The 18,623-nt window shown below is 40.1% G+C and overlaps 1 protein-coding gene across 4 annotated transcripts in view; it reads right to left on the reverse strand.

Annotated features, from left to right (window-relative positions):
* Positions 1–18,623, reverse strand: part of MED12L (mediator complex subunit 12L) — a 330,953-nt gene that overhangs the window by 281,216 nt on the left and 31,114 nt on the right. For 3 of the 4 annotated variants that reach the window (XM_079921179.1, XM_079921177.1, XM_079921178.1), the window contains 4 exons: positions 18,486–18,590; positions 11,844–12,035; positions 10,397–10,429; positions 7,114–7,273 (listed from right to left, as the gene is read on the reverse strand). In XM_079921179.1, the coding sequence (XP_079777305.1) occupies positions 7,114–7,273; positions 10,397–10,429; positions 11,844–12,035; positions 18,486–18,590 (490 nt within the window). The remainder of the gene's footprint in view (positions 1–7,113; positions 7,274–10,396; positions 10,430–11,843; positions 12,036–18,485; positions 18,591–18,623) is intronic. The other variant, XM_079921180.1, reaches the window with a different exon arrangement.

Genomic DNA, 18,623 nt, shown 5'->3' on the forward strand with positions numbered 1-18,623 from the left:
AATCCTACCTTAAGAAACAGGAAACATCTTGAATAAACAACCTAACCTTGCACCTAAAGCAATTAGAGAAAGAAGAACCAAAAAACCCCAAAGTTAGCAGAAGGAAATCGTAAAGAAGAAATCATAAAGATCAGATCAGAAATAATTTAAAAAAAAATGAGGGAAACAATAGCAAAGATCAATATAACTAAAAGCTGGTTCTTTGAGAAGATAAACAAAATTGATAAACCATTAGCCAGACTCATCAAGAAAAAAAGGGAGAAGACTCAATAGAATTAGAAATGAAAAAGGAAAAGTAAGAACTGACACTGCAGAAATACAAAGGATCATGAGAGACTACTACAAGCAACTCTGTGCCAATAAAATGGACAGCCTGGAAGAAATGGACAAATGCTTAGAAATGCACCACCTGCCAAGACTGAATCAGGAAGAAATAGAAAATACGAACAGACCAATCACAAGGACTGAAATTCAAACTGTGATTAAAAATCTTCCAACAAACAAAAGCCCAGGACCAGATGGCTTCACAGGCGAATTCTATCAAACATTTAGAGAAGAGCTAACACCTATCCTTCTCAAACTCTTCCAAAATATAGTAGAGGGAGGAACACTCCCAAACTCATTCTACAAGGCCACCATCACCCTGATACTAAAACCAAACAAGGATGTCACAAAGAAAGAAAACTACAGGCCAATATCACTGATGAACATAGATGCAAAAATCCTCAACAAAATACTAGCAAACAGAATCCAACAACACATTAAAAGGATCATACACCATGATCAAGTGGGGTTTATTCCAGGAATGCAAGGATTCTTCAATATAGTCAAATCAATCAATGTGATACACCATATTAACAAACTGAAGGAGAAAAACCATATGGTCATCTCAATAGATGCAGAGAAAGCTTTCGACAAAATTCAACACCCATTTATGATTAAAACCCTGCAGAAAGTAGGCACAGAGGGAACATTCCTCAACATAATAAAGGCCATATATGACAAACCCACAGCCAACATCATCCTCAATGGTGAAAAACTGAAAGCATGTCCACTAAGATCAGGAACAAGACAAGGTTGCCCACTCTCACCACTATTATTCAACATAGTTTTGGAAGTTCTGGTCGCAGCAATCAGAGAAGAAATGGAAATAAAAGGAATCCAAATCGGAAAAGAAGAAGTAAAGCTGTCACTGTTTGCAGACGACATGATACTATACATAGAGAATCCTAAAGATGCTACTAGAAAACTACTAGAGCTAATCAATGAATTTGGTAAAGTAGCAGGATACAAAATTAATGTACAGAAATCTCTGGCATTCCTATTCACTAATGATGAAAAATCTGAAAGTGAAATCAAGAAAACACTCCCATTTACCACTGCAACAAAAAGAATAAAATACCTAGGAATAAACCTACCTAAGGAGACAAAAGACCTCTATGCAGAAATTTATAAGACACTGATGAAAGAAATTAAAGATGATACAAATAGATGGAGAGATAGACCATGTTCTTGGATTGGAAGAATCAACATTGTGAAAATGACTCTACTACCAAAGCAATCTACAGATTCAAAGCAATCCCTATCAAACTACCACTGGCATTTTTCACAGTACTAGAACAAAAAATTTCACAATTTGTATGGACACAGAAGACCCCGAATAGCCAAAGCAATCTTGAGAACGAAAAACGGAGCTGGAGGAATCAGGCTCCCTGACTTCAGACTATACTACTAAGCTACAGTAATCAAGACAGTATGGTACTGGCACAAAAACAGAAATATATATCAATGGAACAGGATAGAAAGCCCAGAGATAAACCCATGCACATATGGTCACCTTATCTTTGATAAAGGAGGCAGGAATGTACAGTGGAGAAAGGACAGCCTCTTCAATAAGTGGTGCTGGGAAAACTGGACAGGTACATGTCAAAGTATGAGATTAGAACACTCCCTAACACCATACACAAAAATAAGCTCAAAATGGATTAAAGACCTAAATGTAAGGCCAGAAACTATCAAACTCTTAGAGGAAAACATAGGCAGAACACTCTATGACATAAATCACAGCAAGATCCTTTTTGACCCACCTCCAGAGAAATGGAAATAAAAACAAAAATAAACAAATGGGACCTAATGAAACTTCAAAGCTTTTGCACAGCAAAGGAAACCATAAACAAGACCAAAAGACAACCCTCAGAATGGGAGAAAATATTTGCAAATGAAGCAACTGACAAAGGATTAATCTCCAAAATTTACAAGCAGCTCATGCAGCTCAAAAACAAAAAAAAAACCCAATCCAAAAATGGGCAGAAGACCGAAATAGACATTTCTCCAAAGAAGATATACAGATTGCCAACAAACACATGAAAGAATGCTCAACATCATTAATCATTAGAGAAATGCAAATCAAAACTACAATGAGCTATCATCTCACACCAGTCAGAATGGCCATCATCAAAAAACCTAGAAACAATAAATGCTGGAGAGGGTGTGGAGAAAAGGGAATACTCTTGCACTGCTGGTGGGAATGTGAATTGGTACAGCCACTATGGAGAACAGTATGGAGGTCCCTTAAAAAACTACAAATAGAACTACCATATGACCCAGCAATCGCACTACTGGGCATATACCCTGAGAAAACCAAAATTCAAAAACAGTCATGTACCAAAATGTTCATTGCAGCTCTATTTACAATAGCCCAGAGATGGAAACAACCTAAGTGTCCATCATCGGATGAATGGATAAAGAAGATGTGGCACATATATACAATGGAATATTACTCAGCCATAAAAAGAAACGAAATTGAGTTATTTGTAGTGAGGTGGATGGACCTAGAATCTGTCGTACAGAGTGAAGTAAGTCAGAAAGAGAAAGACAAATACCGTATGCTAACACATATATATGGAGTCTAAGAAAAAAAAATGTCATGAAGAACCTAGGGGTAAGACAGGAATAAAGACACAGACCTACTAGAGAATGGACTTGAGGATATGGGGAGGGGGAAGGGTAAGCTGGGACAAAGTGAGAGAGTGGCATGGACATATATACACTACCAAACGTAAGGTAGATAGCTAGTGGGAAGCAGCCGCATAGCGCAGGCAGATCAGCTAAGTGGTTTGTGACCACTTAGAGGGGTGGGATAGGGAGGGTGGGAGGGAGGGAGACGCAAGAGGGAAGAGATATGGGAACATATGTATGTGTATAACTGATTCACTTTGTTATAAAGCAGAAACTATCACACCATTGTAAAGCAATTATACTCCAATAAAGATGTAAAAAAAAAAAAGAATAATCGTAAAGACCATGTAATACTTTGTAAATAAACTGAGCCGAAATATGGAATCGTGTGTTATGTGGCTTATGAAACAAGAGAAAACACAGCTAGTGGGTGAACCTAATCAACTATCTGTTGTGGGTATGCAGATAATAGAAATTTGAGCTTGGGGGGGTGGTTAGAAAATAATCCCCTCCCGAAACCAACTGATCACACTGGTAAGGAAATTAACAGCAAAAGTAATGAATCCAACAAGAAGTCCATGATGTTCTGAGCTAGACACTGGAGCTAGGCTTCCCTCCATTTGGTAGAGGAAATCATACAGTCCTGGTGATGCATTCATATCTGGGAGGCCTAAAAACTCTTAACTACGTGTTCTTCACAAATCATGAGTGCCCATCAGACTTTCATTTGTCCTAAAATTGTTCACATTTCATTTGGCAGAATCATTCCTGCATGATCACCTTTTTTCATGACAGTTAAAATCAGATTAAATGGAATATCAAGGAAAACAGGAACAAGTTACCAAAAAATATGAAGAGCATCTAAGGAATGGAGAGTAGTCTCTCCCTTATAGCTAGCAATGCTGAAGGTTTCAAGGATTACAAATTGGAGCAAATTAGAAAATGAGAAGAAAAAAAAAAGCATGCACACATATGCACAAACATACACACAAACGCTTCAAGCCTAACTGTTCATGTATTTATCGTTAAAACTACTGAGCATCTTTTGTACGCCAGGTACTGTCCTAGGAGATGCAGCACGGAACAAATCTGACAAAATATCTCATGAAGAATCAGTACAGCTCATGGTCAGTAGAAATAGGTGATCAATAAATTAAAATATAATGAGATGGCACTAAGAGCTATGAAGAAAAATGAAGCAGGACGTGACGAGAAGGCTTTTCTTAGGAAGTGCCCTGTGAGCTAAGCCAGCCGTGGGGGAGAGGGCAGGCCAGGGGGATATCCGGGGGCAAGAGGGAGAGTGGCAGGCACGGGTCAATGCCTGAGGTCACGATGTGCATACGGGTTGCTGGTGCGGGCTGAGGCACATGCCCGAGAGAGACAGGCAGCCGTGAGAGGATGCTGAGCACTGGCGTGAACCATGATGTATGTCCTAGCAGAATCACTCTGACCGCAAACTGGAAAGTTGTCATTAGAGGGGCAAGAAGAGAAACAAGGTCCGCTGGAGGCCCTGCAATAAAAAGCACAGGCGAAGGTGGGGTTGCTGGTGCTTTGGGCCACGGTGGCAGCAGCGGGAGCAGGAATACCTTGTTGGATTCTGATTCGATTTTGAAAGTAAAGTTAACAGGATTGCTGAGGGAGTAAATGCAGAGTTTCGAGAGGAAGCGAAAAGCCCAGAATGACAATACGTCTTTTACACTTATTCGCCTGATGGCTATGTATAACATTTACTAAGGAGAAGTCCGAGGAAGGAACAAGTTTCGGGATGGTGAGAAATCAACTTTGATTTGATACACATTAGGTTTCGGATGCCTGTTCGTCATCAAAGTAGAGGGGGCTAAGAAGCAACTAGATATCCAGGTTATGGGGAGAATTATTATTAAATGCAATAGATACATGGATATAGACAGGTAGAGAGAACGAGATAAAGAAGAATTGCACATATGTGTCTGTATATGAAGGAAGGAAAGTTCAAGAAGGAAAACATGGACAAGGGAGAAAAGAAATTTATACACTGTATTGTATCTACTTCGGCACCATTTGAAAATACTGTAATGAGAACATAACTACTTTAGTAATAAAAAAAGGGACACTTCTTTTGTTTCCCCCAATAAAATAATAAGCTGATGAAAAAATCAGACACGTAGTTAACACAAGACTACCGTGAAAAGAGACTCAGACAACCATTGTTAACTTTGTGGATTATTTCCTCCCTTTTTTTTTTCTTGACATTTATATATATACACTACACAGTTTTGTTTTTTAAGTACAGTTCATTTTTGCTTGTTATTTTGACACACATGAGATAATGCTGAACTCAAAGGTGGCAGCAGCCATGGAATCAGGCCATTTTTTGTTTTGAATTTCTGTGTTCATGCTTTTAGATGTCCCCACTCTCCGGTTCGTGGAGGCCCCTTTACCATTCCCAAATGCGCCACGCCCTGACTCACTCCCCCCAGGGTGCCTCCTGGCCCTGGAGGACATTTGTGCTTTCCATCCTGCCCCTCAGAGCTTTGCAGTTGGGGGTCGGCCTTATAAAACCATAAGCACGTTTCCATGTCATAAAGAATTATTTGTAAACCTAATCTTTACACGGACTCTTTATGCACAATTCTCTGTGCACAGTTCTAATGTAGCGTCCAACCTTCTATCAAGCATGTTTCAGCACCGCCTCAAGGCGTCACTGTCTAGTCACCAAAAGAGCAGAAACTCTGACTGAAAGTAGTTTCCCTTCAGTTCATTCAACGAATACCTACCAGTGCGTGTGTCTGTGCACGTGCGTGCGTGTGTGTGTGTGTGTGTGTGTGTGTGTGAGAGAGAGACCGAGAGAGAGGATGACGCACACAAAATCTTAAAAGATGATTTCAGACAGAGAAACGTGCTGTGAATAAAATAACAACACATGAGAACATAACTGGGAGGAAGGTGAAAAAGAGAGAGAATGCTGTGTAGCTGGGTGGGCAGGCAAAACCTACCGGGGAAATGACACTGAGCCAAAGCCTTCGTGAAGAGAAGGAGGCTGCAAATAGTCTAGAGAAGAGCAACTCAAGTACAGGGTGAAGAGGAAAGGCAGAGGGGGGCCCAGGAAAGGAAGGAGTACACGTGTTGGAGGGGTGTGTGTCCGGAACATCGCAGAAAGAGGGGGCAGACCACGGATGAAGCTGCAGGCAAGCATCTGGATCTTTAACGAAACTGAGTTATTTGTAGTGAGGTGCATGGACCTAGAGTCTGCCATACAGAGTGATGTAAGTCAGAAGAGAAAAACAAATACCGTATGTTAACGCATATACACAGAATCTTAAAAAAAGTGGTTCTGAAGAACCTAGGGGCAGGACAGGAATAAAGACGCAGATGTAGAGAATGGACTTGAGGACACAGGGAGGGGGAAGGGTAAGCTGGGATGAACTGAGAGAGTGGCATGGACATATATACACTACCAAATGCAAAATAGACAGCTAGTGGGAAGCAGCCGCATAGCACAGGGAGATCAGCTCGGTGCTTTGTGACCACCTAGAGGGGTGGGATAGGGAGGGTGGGAGGGAGACGCAGGAGGGAGGGGACATGGGGATATATGTATACATATAGCTGATTCACTTTGTTATACAGCAGGAACTAACACATCACTGTAAAGCAATTATACTCCAATAAAGATGTTAAAAAAATAAATAAAAAATTTAAACCTCCACCCCCCCCAAAAAAAAAGAATGTGGATCTTTATTCTAATTGTAATGAGAAACTACTGTAAAGTTATAAACAAGGACACAATACGATCTGATTTAGGCTGAACAATCAGTGTGGCGGTTGTGGAGAGACCAGAACGTTAAGGAACAAAAATATAGGCAGGGAGACCAGTTAGGAGGCTGCCGCTGTCACCAGCCAAGAGAGGGGATAGCTTGATGCAGCATTTCAGGAACTGTGGTGGTGACGTGTTCAGACACAGGACACGTTTTGGAGGTAAGAGCAACAGGACTTGCTGACTCAGGAACGAGGAATCTGTGCCTGGGTGAACAGAACCGGCACTCCATCCACACCTCAAGCGACTTTTACCTTCACTAATGGACCCTCGCGGGACTCACCTCTCTGGGATGGGTATGGAAGGTGCAGGCAACAAGTGTTTACAGGGTAATGTAAAATGTATCATACTGTCTCACTTACCCAAATTGGGATCAGTAGCCTGACGTTTCTTAATTTTCGCTTCAGAAATAGCAGAATAATAGGCACAAGTCATCTTGATCAGCCACGTTGCTCGAACCATTGGCACGGAATACTTAGCTAGATATGCAAAAACATCTTCTTTTTTACTAAGGATGGGAACCTAAAAAGAAATAATATATTTATAACAATCACATATTATGTTCATCGCTAGGCCAACCTAAAGAAAGGGGAAGCAAGAGAAAGAGACTCTAAGTTCCTGCGGGCTACGAAAAACTATCTCCTTTTTCTAAATGGCACGTGTCACTTTAAAAAAAAATTTTAAGCGAATTTTAAGAAAAAAGAATCAAAACTATGTTTAGCACATTGGCAATACAGTTTTATCAGTTGTGCTTTCTTATTTATAAAAACAAATTATTTTCAAACTCTCAGATGCTGAAAGCTACTCGTATCAGCAAAATAGGGGAAATAATCTCATGACAGTCCTCCAAGGAGTTTATATCTTAAAATTGGAAGGGACAGATAAAGTAAAAGCTATCCCCACTCTACATTTTATCAAAGAACATTTTTGTATAAAGCTTTCTGATTGTAACATCTCATAAGAATAACAATTTCCAGAAAGCTTCTAAAAGTGCCTTTAGACCAAGATTTTACATAGAGGCTAAAATGATGCATCAGTGAATCTGCCTAATAAACACTGAGCTAGAAACAGCTGGGTAATTAATTCACGGGTTGAAAGTGGGCACTTGAGGCAGTTAATTATTTCTTCCAGGCCACAAAGGTACTATTTAGCAAATTAGTATCTCAATGTTCTGCTGAATGGCTCGAAAGAGTTAATCCGGTCTTCTAGAATTCCTCATAAATACCCTAGGAATAGCCCGTTAATCTATACATAAGCTATCGAATCTACGAATACAGGGTAACGCAGCGGACAGAGAGGATGTTGGCTGCAACGCAGCAGGATGGGAAGAGTGAGATGGAGAAGCAGGCCGTGCCCACCCCCGCCCCCAGCAATGAGCACCCCTGTGCTACAGTCGCGGCCCCAGCCTGTGGTGGTCAAACCCATGACTCCCAGGCTCTTCATTTATGAACGAGACAATACCGACCCTGGCCACCTCACGGTGGCGTGAGAAGGAGAAAGCAAAAGAAGTACATGTATCAAAATTATAACAACTTTCATTGTGTTGCCAGTTCCAGTTTCAAGGAGTTCTCCGCGTCCCCCAATGTGTTCTCAGGCCATGGACCTGACTCTCTCCTAAGAGGATTCTGGAAACCCATAACCATGGACATCGCTAGCCCTGGTCTCTATGCCCCGAAGTCTCGCTCGATCTTGTGTTGAAAACCAAAGCTTCAAACCGGCTACCTGATTCATGGAGCACGGCATTTTTCTCTTAGTTAGCCAATGGTTCGGCCGGTGGATTCTTCTGCATTATACATATGCTACAAATCTGACCATTCGCAGTCTTGGAACAAAGTGTGATCCCAGAATTTAAAAGTAAGTGTTTTTTGTTACCCAGCTCTTTAAAACAAGCTATTTCACCTGGTTCTTCCCAAAGGAACATCAAGCGGCTCCGGCGATACAGAAAAGCTGCCTGGCTGGGCGCTGAGATGCAGTGTGTCCATATACTGCATCTTACGGGCAATGTAATAGACTTTTGATCATGTGCAGTTCCTACCTTGGTTGCTGACTTTAGAACATAACCTCCCCCATGACAAAGGCGACTACACGGCACACCACATAACTATATAAAAGGGAGGTGAAAGCGACACAGGCTAAAGCTATAAAACCTCCTCTCTGTGGATCACGGTGATACATTTTACCTAGAAAACCTCCTGAAAATTTAGCTTACAAGGCACATCTTTCACGGAGCACAAGGCTCTGGGTTTACTGTCGTTTAGGCCAGGGACAAGAAAAGCACCGTCTTATACAGTCAGTTCAAGACCGGAGCTGCTGGTTTTCACTAGAACATACAGTATGGTATCAGGGAGTTACATGTTAGCTGCCACGGTCAGGTTCCCTCTCAGCCAGACGTACCAGAAGACTAGATATAAGATCAAGGTCTAAAAACCAGGCAAATGCAAAAAGTGAAGTTAGCATCTCCAAAGAAACATTACCGATAGCATCTTTATAGAAGCCTAAAGGATTTCTTTTTGAACAGCGTTTGACAAGAAGGCACGGCCGGGGATGGGGGGCGCATTCTGAGCATGTGAAATGTTTACACGAAGCAGCAAACAAAGCTGAGTCTTACAGGAACAGCATAAGGCAAACCTCTAGCTCACTGTCCCTGCTGGCAGAGCCCTAAGAAAAAGGGTTGGCTCCAATCAAGGGCTTTCGCATTCCGAAGAACATATGTGAAGAAAGTTATTTAATTAAGGAAGAAGACACATTTTGATGGTTTTGTCACATTTACAGTTTGGGCCAACTCAGGAAGGAAAATATGTTTACACTGACTGAAGTATGACTTCCTACAGGGATGGATTCCATTTTCAGCCAAGAAACCATCTGACTTCAACTTGTAGCTGAACCCAGGCAATCACTGGGCAGCGGTCTGGTTTCTCAATCAAGGTGGAACCGCGTCTAAGTACCAGAAGAAAACTAAGACACCTAGCATGGCTCTCCATCCACCGAAGGGTTGCCCTTGTAACGCTTCTCTCCCTGTATTCTCCTTTCTGTCAGCACCCTCTGTTTGCTAAGCAGTGGTAGAAGCAGATGGAAATTCCAGAGACCACAGTAATCAAAGTCACCAGAAGTGAACACATCATTCTTAGTGAACTGTTCAAGAGCTAAAAGGATATCCCCAGGAGCAAGAAGTCTCCTTTTCCAAATCTAACTACGACCGCGATTGGCTTCAAAGGCCTTTCACAGGCCACTGTTGTCCTCTCTGTGGCTAAATACTTGGAGTGCTGTGGAGCTTTATATGAACGGAAGACCAGGTCCAGAAACCTGTCCATCCCATACAGGAAACTATTTTGAACTCTAGATCAGAGCTGGAAGGTGACTCAGGATCTCAGCAGGAAAAGGAAGGTCTTCTACATCAAGCCATCCCGCAGATAAATACCAGAAATTAAGAGGTATTCAAACTTTCTAATATGAAGGGCACGCAGAGGATGCAATCTTTTACCCAACTCTAAAGACTTTTCGCCACCTCAAGAAGATGAAATGCTGAGGAAGGGATGGGAAGGAATGACTCTTGAAATGCCCAAGAAATGAATACTTCAAAGTATATTCAATGGTTTGACAAAGAAAACATCTTTAACTTTGCAAAGAATTAACGTCAGGGCTTACCTGAGGGACACCTGACTTGGCCAGAGGCAGCTCCTAATAAAGAGAGAAGAACAACGGCTAATACACTGCACCATAATTCATCTCCCTCTTAAAAGATGAGAGACCATTACACCCCTAAAGCAAGGGCATCAATTCCTCATGAATATTCCCTTTCAGGAAATATCCCCCCCCCCAAAAAAAAAAAACCAACTGCATTCTGAAAGCTTACAAAAAAGGCAAACCTAAAAGGAAAGATGTCAGGCTGGCTACATAGGAGTTGAAGGTACTAACCAACGTGGAGGGTATGAACTTTTGGTAGAAAGCCATCAAATATTGAAGGATGGCCTTTGACTTCTGCAGCCTTCAGATACAATTCCCAGGCCACAGTGGGAACACGTGGTAAACGGTCAACAATGGAAAAGAAATGCTATGCGGTCCAGCCCATGTTGAGACAGAGGCACTACCTGAGTAGCAAGAGAGGGTTCCGCTGATCGTCTGCTTTGCAAGGATTTCGGTTGCCTTTAAGCACTAACATCTATGAAAGGCAACGCAAGGCTCCGACACTAGGGCAAAATAAAGCCCACGGGAACTACAGGCACTATTTTCAAAGAGGTGCTTTAGAAAACAAAAACATAAATACACGAAGGAGCTCTCCTCTAACCTGGGCCTGCACCAAGCCATTCGTGAAAACTTAAGAATAGAAGATGGGCTCCCCTAAAACTAAAGGGTTTCAGGGGAGATGAGAAAGACCTGGGGATTATTTGAAAGGTGTGTAAGAAGTCAGAGATCAAGACTAAGAGGGAGGTTTCTGGCTCTCATCTAAATTTCAAAAGACATTTTGTACTACTGGGACTATAAGATTGTTGAATCTGTGCAGTATTTCCCACGTGAGGAAAATGATCAAAGGCAAAGATTTTTAAAAGAACCCTCCCTTCCCTCCCCCTCCTCAAAAAAGCGGGGAGCTATGAATAAACCTGCCCATTTTGTACTGAAACTTTTTCAAAGACGGTTTTCAAGCACACACGGAATCACTATCTTTTATCTCACTTGTTCGGAAGAAGAGTTAGTTTAAGAATTTGGATGGGTACTTTTCAAGACAAGGAAATAACATTAAAGCAAGGATTTCTATTTAACCCATTTGGACATCCTGACCTAAAGAACTGAAAATGTAACAGAAATAAATGAAGTCTCACTGCCTGTTTTTGATTTTAAAACCCTGTCTACCTAATATCCACATAAACAGCTTCCTGTGTAGAATGTTTAGGTCTCTAGATGTCCTAGGCACCACATGCCATCAAAATGAAGGGGAAACAGCCTATGTGCAGCACACACCTAGTGCAGGATACCTGCCATTGAGACTTGGAGTTTTGGAGAGAACTGGGGAAAAGAAATATATACTTGAACATTATCTCAAATATTTTCATTTCTATAAGGCCTCAATTAAAACAATGCAAGAAATACTTAATACCTTTTTTGCCAAAATAGCAAGTGGTTTATTTCCTGCTAAGTCAGAGAACCAACTATGAATCGCACTCTGGGATCGAGCAGTAACCAGCCAATAATTATCTTTAGCATTAACTTGTGGTTTCTTCTTTCCGGTGTCCTGGAAAGTGTTAAGCTTTAGTTTCTCAGCTAATATGCTGCTAAAATAAGCTCCAATCTGTGGAAGAGAAAACAGAGTTTAAAGACAATAAGCAAGAATGTTAGTAACACACATATCAGTATTTTATTTTTATTGTTTTAATAGAAAATCTTCAAAGAGCCCATTGGAAAATAAAATGGGAATTTAAGTCCTTGAAGCTAAGAGTTGTGATTTCCTTACACTAACATAATGCAGAAACTCCCACAGCACCTTTGTTTCACTACTAACAAGTAGTTCAAGGGAACAAGAAGGGTCTCTGAAAATCCCTATAAAATTCATTATATCCTGAATAAATTTCAAGAGAATGGGTTCTGCTTTCATCTTTAGATGAACCTCTCCTTTTTCACAGTACACACCCATTTGAAGGGAATCTTTTTCCTGAGAGGTGTTGCATACAAGATCAGAACCTGGCAATCACACAGTAATCACTCTTTTTCTTGTTTCATTTTAATAGCACATAAATTTGGAAAGGAAACTCTGTATTTACACTCAGTGCTTTTAAAAAAAAAAGTCTAGAGAAATCTAATTTATTTACATGGAAAATTACAAAAGTCAATTAAATTAAATATTCAACATTTTTGATTGGGCTGCCAATTTCATGAGTACAAGTGTTTAGAAAGAGAAAGCTAGTGTGGCTTGCTCTGAATGGAACAAAGTAGCAAAGGGAGCTTCCTGTGAATGACTGGCATTTTCATATTAACCAAATTAAAAGAGGACAAAGGAAAGACAAAGGGACAAGAAGGAAGGGGACTGAGTAATATCTAAAAACTAAATGAATCCACAGAAAACCTCTTGGAATTTCCAAGAATCCTATCACAGCATCACATTTTGTCCCCTGGAAATTCTCTAATAACAGGATGTGGACAACAATTTCTAACAAATACCTTCAATAAGGTTAGCAGACAGTGGCCATCGTGATTAAAATAAAATACCTACCCTGCTGCAGCAAAATAAGAATCACTACCTTAGTTAATGCTCATGACTCAATAAACAATTAGTCTATAGGGTGGAACGCAGTTGGAAGCAATTAGCCAAGTTTATCTACCAGGGCGAAAAGCTGGTAAACATTTTTTTAATGTGAATTGGCATCCCTTGATCCTTGTGATTGAGGTACAGTGAAAAAGCCTGTTTTGTGTTGAGGTAATATGGCAATAAAAATTATAGTAATTAGAAAAAAAGGCTGAACCTTATTTTTTTAAAACAACTTCATAGTATTCTTTTTTAAGCGAAGTTTGCAGAATGTCCAGAGAATTAAATGCAAAAATTCACCAAAAAAACAGCTATTTGAAAACAAGGAGCCAAGAGTAACAAATTGTTTAATTTTAAATTTCTCAATCAATATTTGGTCTTTGCACCAATGGCACGAAATACCTACCTACGTAGATTGTTTCATATTTAAAAGATCTCTTATTTGCAATCATGTATGAGCGTTTTAATCATAATAAACAAAGACATTAAAAAAATTTTTAAACTAGTCTAAGTACTGTCAAAGAAGAATAGCCACGGTGATCTGAAAAGACTATTCAATTAAATCAAGCCAATCACTGATTTTGCAAATCAAGGGATTTGCAAAAATTGTATTTAAAAAAAAAAAAAAGTCTGGGGGCTTCCTGGTGGCGCAGTGGTTGAGAGTCTGCCTGCTAATGCAGGGGCCACGGGTTCGAGCCCTGGTCTGGGAGGATCCCACATGCCGCGGAGCAACTAGGCCTGTGAGCCACAACTACTGAGCTGCGCGTCTGGAGCCTGTGCTCCACAACGGGAGAGGCCCGCGCACCGCGATGAAGAGTGGCCCCCGCTTGCCACAACTAGAGAAAGCCCTCACACAGAAACGAAGATCCAACACAGCAAAAATAAATTAATTAATTAATAAACTCCTACCCCCAACATCTTCTTAAAAAAAAAAAATGTCCTGGTGTAGGTAACGGCCAAAAGAATTCAGAACACGGCAAATTTAAAAAAAAAAAAAGTCTGGGCAATCTCTTTTGCAATTATACTCTTTTCTATGTAGTTAATAATAGCAATGGAACATAGTGGCTGTATATATGTTTTACTTCCTAACAAATCTTATGAACAACTGCATAAATGTAAACAAAGTCAAAATTCCCAAGAAAGCAAGAGCAGAGAAAATACACATTAGGACTCAAAAAGAAAAGAAAAAAATCAAAACATGATCATACACTTAATTTTATTCTATCAGCAGTATATTCACATTATTCTAAAATCGAGAGAAAGTTAAGAGCCTCATTCCCAAGTCCCAAACTCCATCCCCTAACTCCAAAGAACCACCTTGATTAGTTTCTTATGTGTCTTTCCAGAGTTTCCTCATGTGAATACACATGAACAAACACGAATATATTATTTTTCTCTTATATCTATACCTCGTTATGTACATTGAGTAAGTGTCTGAGAGCTTTCCTTCCATATTTGTCTATGGAGAGCTTCCTCATTCATTTTTACAGACACATAATAATGTACTGTGTGCATGTACCACATTTTATTTAATCAAGTCCCCGTTAATGGACACTTGTTTCAAACTTCTGTGATTACAAATCACATTAAAATGAATAGCCTTTCCTATTTGTTATTTCATACATGTACAGCTATAGCTTTCAGATGAATTTTCAGGATTCAGATTGTATGATTCTGTAATTTTAATCAGCATTGTCAAATTATCCTCCATAATGTTTATACCAATTTGCACTCCCTCAGACAAGGTATGAGAGATAAGGTTTAATTTAAAACTTGTTTCCATCCATCCACAGCTATTTTGAAAGTAATTCATTTAGTAAGAAAATGAAAAAGTTTAGGGGCTATACTATAGGTCATGTATTTCATATTCATTAGATCAAATTCCCCTCAGAAGGTTTGAATCCTTGAGTAAATCTCACAGGAAGGATGAGAGCAGCAGAAGTGGTAACGGGTGCTATTTCCATTTATTCAATTATTTAAAATGACATAAAACTTCATACACCTGGGAACAATTTGGCAGTTCCTATACACAAGGCGTTCATACTTTGTTATGGACAGAATTGTGTATATCCAAAATTCAGATACTGAAGCTCTAAGCCTCAATGTGACTGTATTCGGAGATAGAGCCTTTAAAGAGGTAATTAAGGTTAAATGTTCATGGACCGATAAATGAATAAAGAAGATGTGGTACACAGATACAACGGAATATTACTCAGCCATTAGAAAGAATGGAATAATGCCATTTGCAGCAACATGGATGGACCTGGAGATTATCATACTAAGTGAAGTAAGTCAGACAGAGAAACAAAAGTATCATATGATATCGCTTATATGTGGACTCTAAAAAAAAAATGATACAAATGAACTTATTTACAAAACAGAAACAGACTCACAGACTTAGAGAATGAATTTATGGTTACCTGGGGGGAGGGATAGATTGGGAGTTTGGGATTGACATGTACACACTGCTATATTTAAAATAGATAACCAACAAGGACCTACTGTAAAAAACAAAAAAGAAAGAGAGAAAAAGAGTTAAATGAGGTCATAAGGGTGAGGCCTAATCCAATATGACTAGTGCCACTATAAGAAGGAGAACACCAGAGATACCCGCACACAGAGAAAAGCCCATGTGAGGACACAGTGAGAGGGCAGCAGTATACAAGCCGAGAAGAGAGGCCTCAGGAGAAACCAGACCTGCTGACACTTTCCTGGACTTCCAGCCTCCAAAACTGTGAGAAAATAAACTTTCTCAGAAAATCAAATTTCTGTTGTTTAAGCCCCTCAGTTTGTGGTATTTTGTTATGGCAGCCCCAGTAGACTAATGCACCTTCTAACCAAGTAACATGCTGCTGGGAATTTATCCTAAAGAACAAAAGCTACATGTTCAAATATGACTATACCTTCTTTATAAATAACCATAAGAAACAGATAATAAGCTAATTGCTGTACACCAGCAGTTTCAGTTATTACAGCACATAAATGATGAAACGTTATCTATCCATTAATTACTATGAATATGAATACTTCAGCCTCAAGGAAAGGTACACACAAAATGATATTACTTCTTTAAGTACGTAAGTTAAGGAAGATGAAAGTTTAGAGAGAGATGGTAGTTATATTTGCACAACAGTGTGAGTGTACTTAATGCCACAGAACTATACACTTACATATGTTAATGGTAAATTTTATGTTATGTAAATTTTACCACAATAAAAAAAAAGTAGGAAACAAATTACAACACATACATAATTGTAGTTGTGATGTTTAAAAGGTATCAAGCGAGATTGGAAAAAGTAAAAACACTGTGTTTGGTCAATAGGACAATCTGTAGAAAATAATTCTGTTTTTTTTCACATCACTTAAATAATACTTCAGTTGCTAGTTTAGCAAATTACATATGTTTGTGTATGCATGTGTGCATATAAAAAGAGATTTGAAATGATACACAAACTTTTAACAATGGTTATCTCTGGTTAAGAGAAAACAAGAATAGAAATTCATCTGTATGCTTGATTTCTTTTAATCTGTAGGCATGATTTTTTAATTTAAAAAGTATTTTAATATTTGAAAATAGAAATAACTCAAAAAGGATGAAAAACAAACCTTAAAGGATACAAACAGAAAATTCCATCTATATATCTAATTGTTAACATAACCACAAAGGAAAAAGACTTAATTCAAGAAATTTTTAATACAACACTCTGACTACATCCTTTTTTAAAAGATAAATATATTTTTAAATTTTTGGCTGCATTGGGTCTTTGTTGCTGTGCACGGGCTTTCTCTAGTTGCAGCAAGCGGGGGCTACTGTTCACTGCGGTGCACGGCTTCTCACTGAGGTGGCTTCTCTTGTTGTGGAGGACGGGTTTTAGGCGCACGGGCTTCACTAGTTGTGGCTCGCAGGCTCTAGAGCGCAAACTCACGGGCTTAGTTGCTCCGTGGCATGTGGGATCATCCCAGACCAGGGATCGAACCCATGTCCCCTGCATTAGCAGGAAGGTTCTTAACCAATGCACCACCAGGGAAGTCCCTCTGACTACATACTCTTAATGAAAGTTAATCTAAAGACAAAAAGCATGGTAGAGCAATTGTAAATTTTACATCGCAATTTTGTTGTTGGAATGACACTGGTATAGTTTATTCTGGAACTTTTTATGTATATTATAAGATAGAGTAAATGAATAAACATGCTAATATTGCTGGGATCCAGGGTTCTCACCTTAAGAGAAAGGAGATACAATGATGGAAAAGGGAAAAGCGTGGGAAAGACCCTGTGGTACTGACTCAGAACAGATGGATGGATGGGAGAGAGGGAGGGAGGGAGGGAAGAAAAAGAAGAAACCTAAATATTTTTGCCATCTCTGTCCACTGAAAGGGCCTAGAAGTTGTGACACTCAAGTAGCCATGAGCAAGCTGGGCACCCAGATCTGGGACGGGATAGGAAAAGAACAAGATGGCCCTGGACTATGTTATTGTACCTCAAGTGAGGAAGTGCCCAAAGGACTGGGTTGGGGGGTGAGGGGGTTGTCCAAAAGGCCCAAGAACCAGGTTAAAGGTGCCCCCACTGGCCAAATGTGAGACAGTGTGAGCAACAAAAAGAAAACTGAAGGTCATACAACTGATTTTAAGAGTTCAGGGGTTCAAAGTGATACTGAAAAATGGGGTGTCCTTAACAAAAGAATGTCAACTAATAAATATACGAGGAATAATAACTACAAAACCAGCATTTTGCAACCATCAGCAAAATAAATCATTCAGCAGGAATCGACAATTGATGCTAAAATCATAGCATAAAATTTTATTGGACAGGGCTTCCCTGGTGGTGCAGTGGTTGAGAGTCCGCCTGCCGATGCAGGGGACACAGGTTCGTGCCCCAGTCCGGGAAGATCCCACATGCCGCGGAGCGGCTAGGCCTGTGAGCCATGGCCGCTGAGCCCGCACGTCCAGAGCCTGTGCTCCGCGACGGGAGAGGCCACAACAGTGAGAAGCCCGCGTACCGCCAAAAAAAAAAAAAAAAAGAAAGAAATGTATTGGACAATAGGATGTTCATACCGTCTCAAAGTATCACCCTGTGGAGATTACCACGAGGAAAAGATGACTACTTTTGCAATGTAAAGAGATGGCAGACAGCACCTTAAGTGATCAAACAGTATAAGCAATTCTCAGGCAAACTAACACTGCATGTCTCCTGATGTGCACTGTAGTCTTTGCACCAAAAATATTTAACCTGAAAAAACAAAAAAACCTCACAACAACAACAAAATAAGGGACTCTGGAGAGCGGTACTGCGCTAGATTAAAATAGGATTAGGAGACACGCCAGCCAAAAGCAGTGCGTGACCCGTGATTGGACCCTGCAGCAGGACAGCATAAAGGATATCTGGGGGAACTTTGAATATGGGTTGTGGTTTCAATAACACAAATTTATCAACATTAGCTCCCATGGGTTTCACATACGTATGCTCTTTCGGAAGTTTTGGGAAGCGATGAGCATTACCTTTGACGGGTTAATTACAATATTTCTAGCCGAGCCATGCTCGTCTCCAGTAAAGGCGGGCTGATTGTTGAAGCCTTGCTTTACATTCACAGCGGTAAGTTCATCCTGTGGGTGGAAAGGTACTGATTAGTCCGAAGG

The sequence above is a fragment of the Stenella coeruleoalba genome, assembly GCF_951394435.1.
Source record: "Stenella coeruleoalba genome assembly, chromosome: 5".
Classification (NCBI taxonomy): Eukaryota; Metazoa; Chordata; class Mammalia; order Artiodactyla; family Delphinidae; genus Stenella; species Stenella coeruleoalba.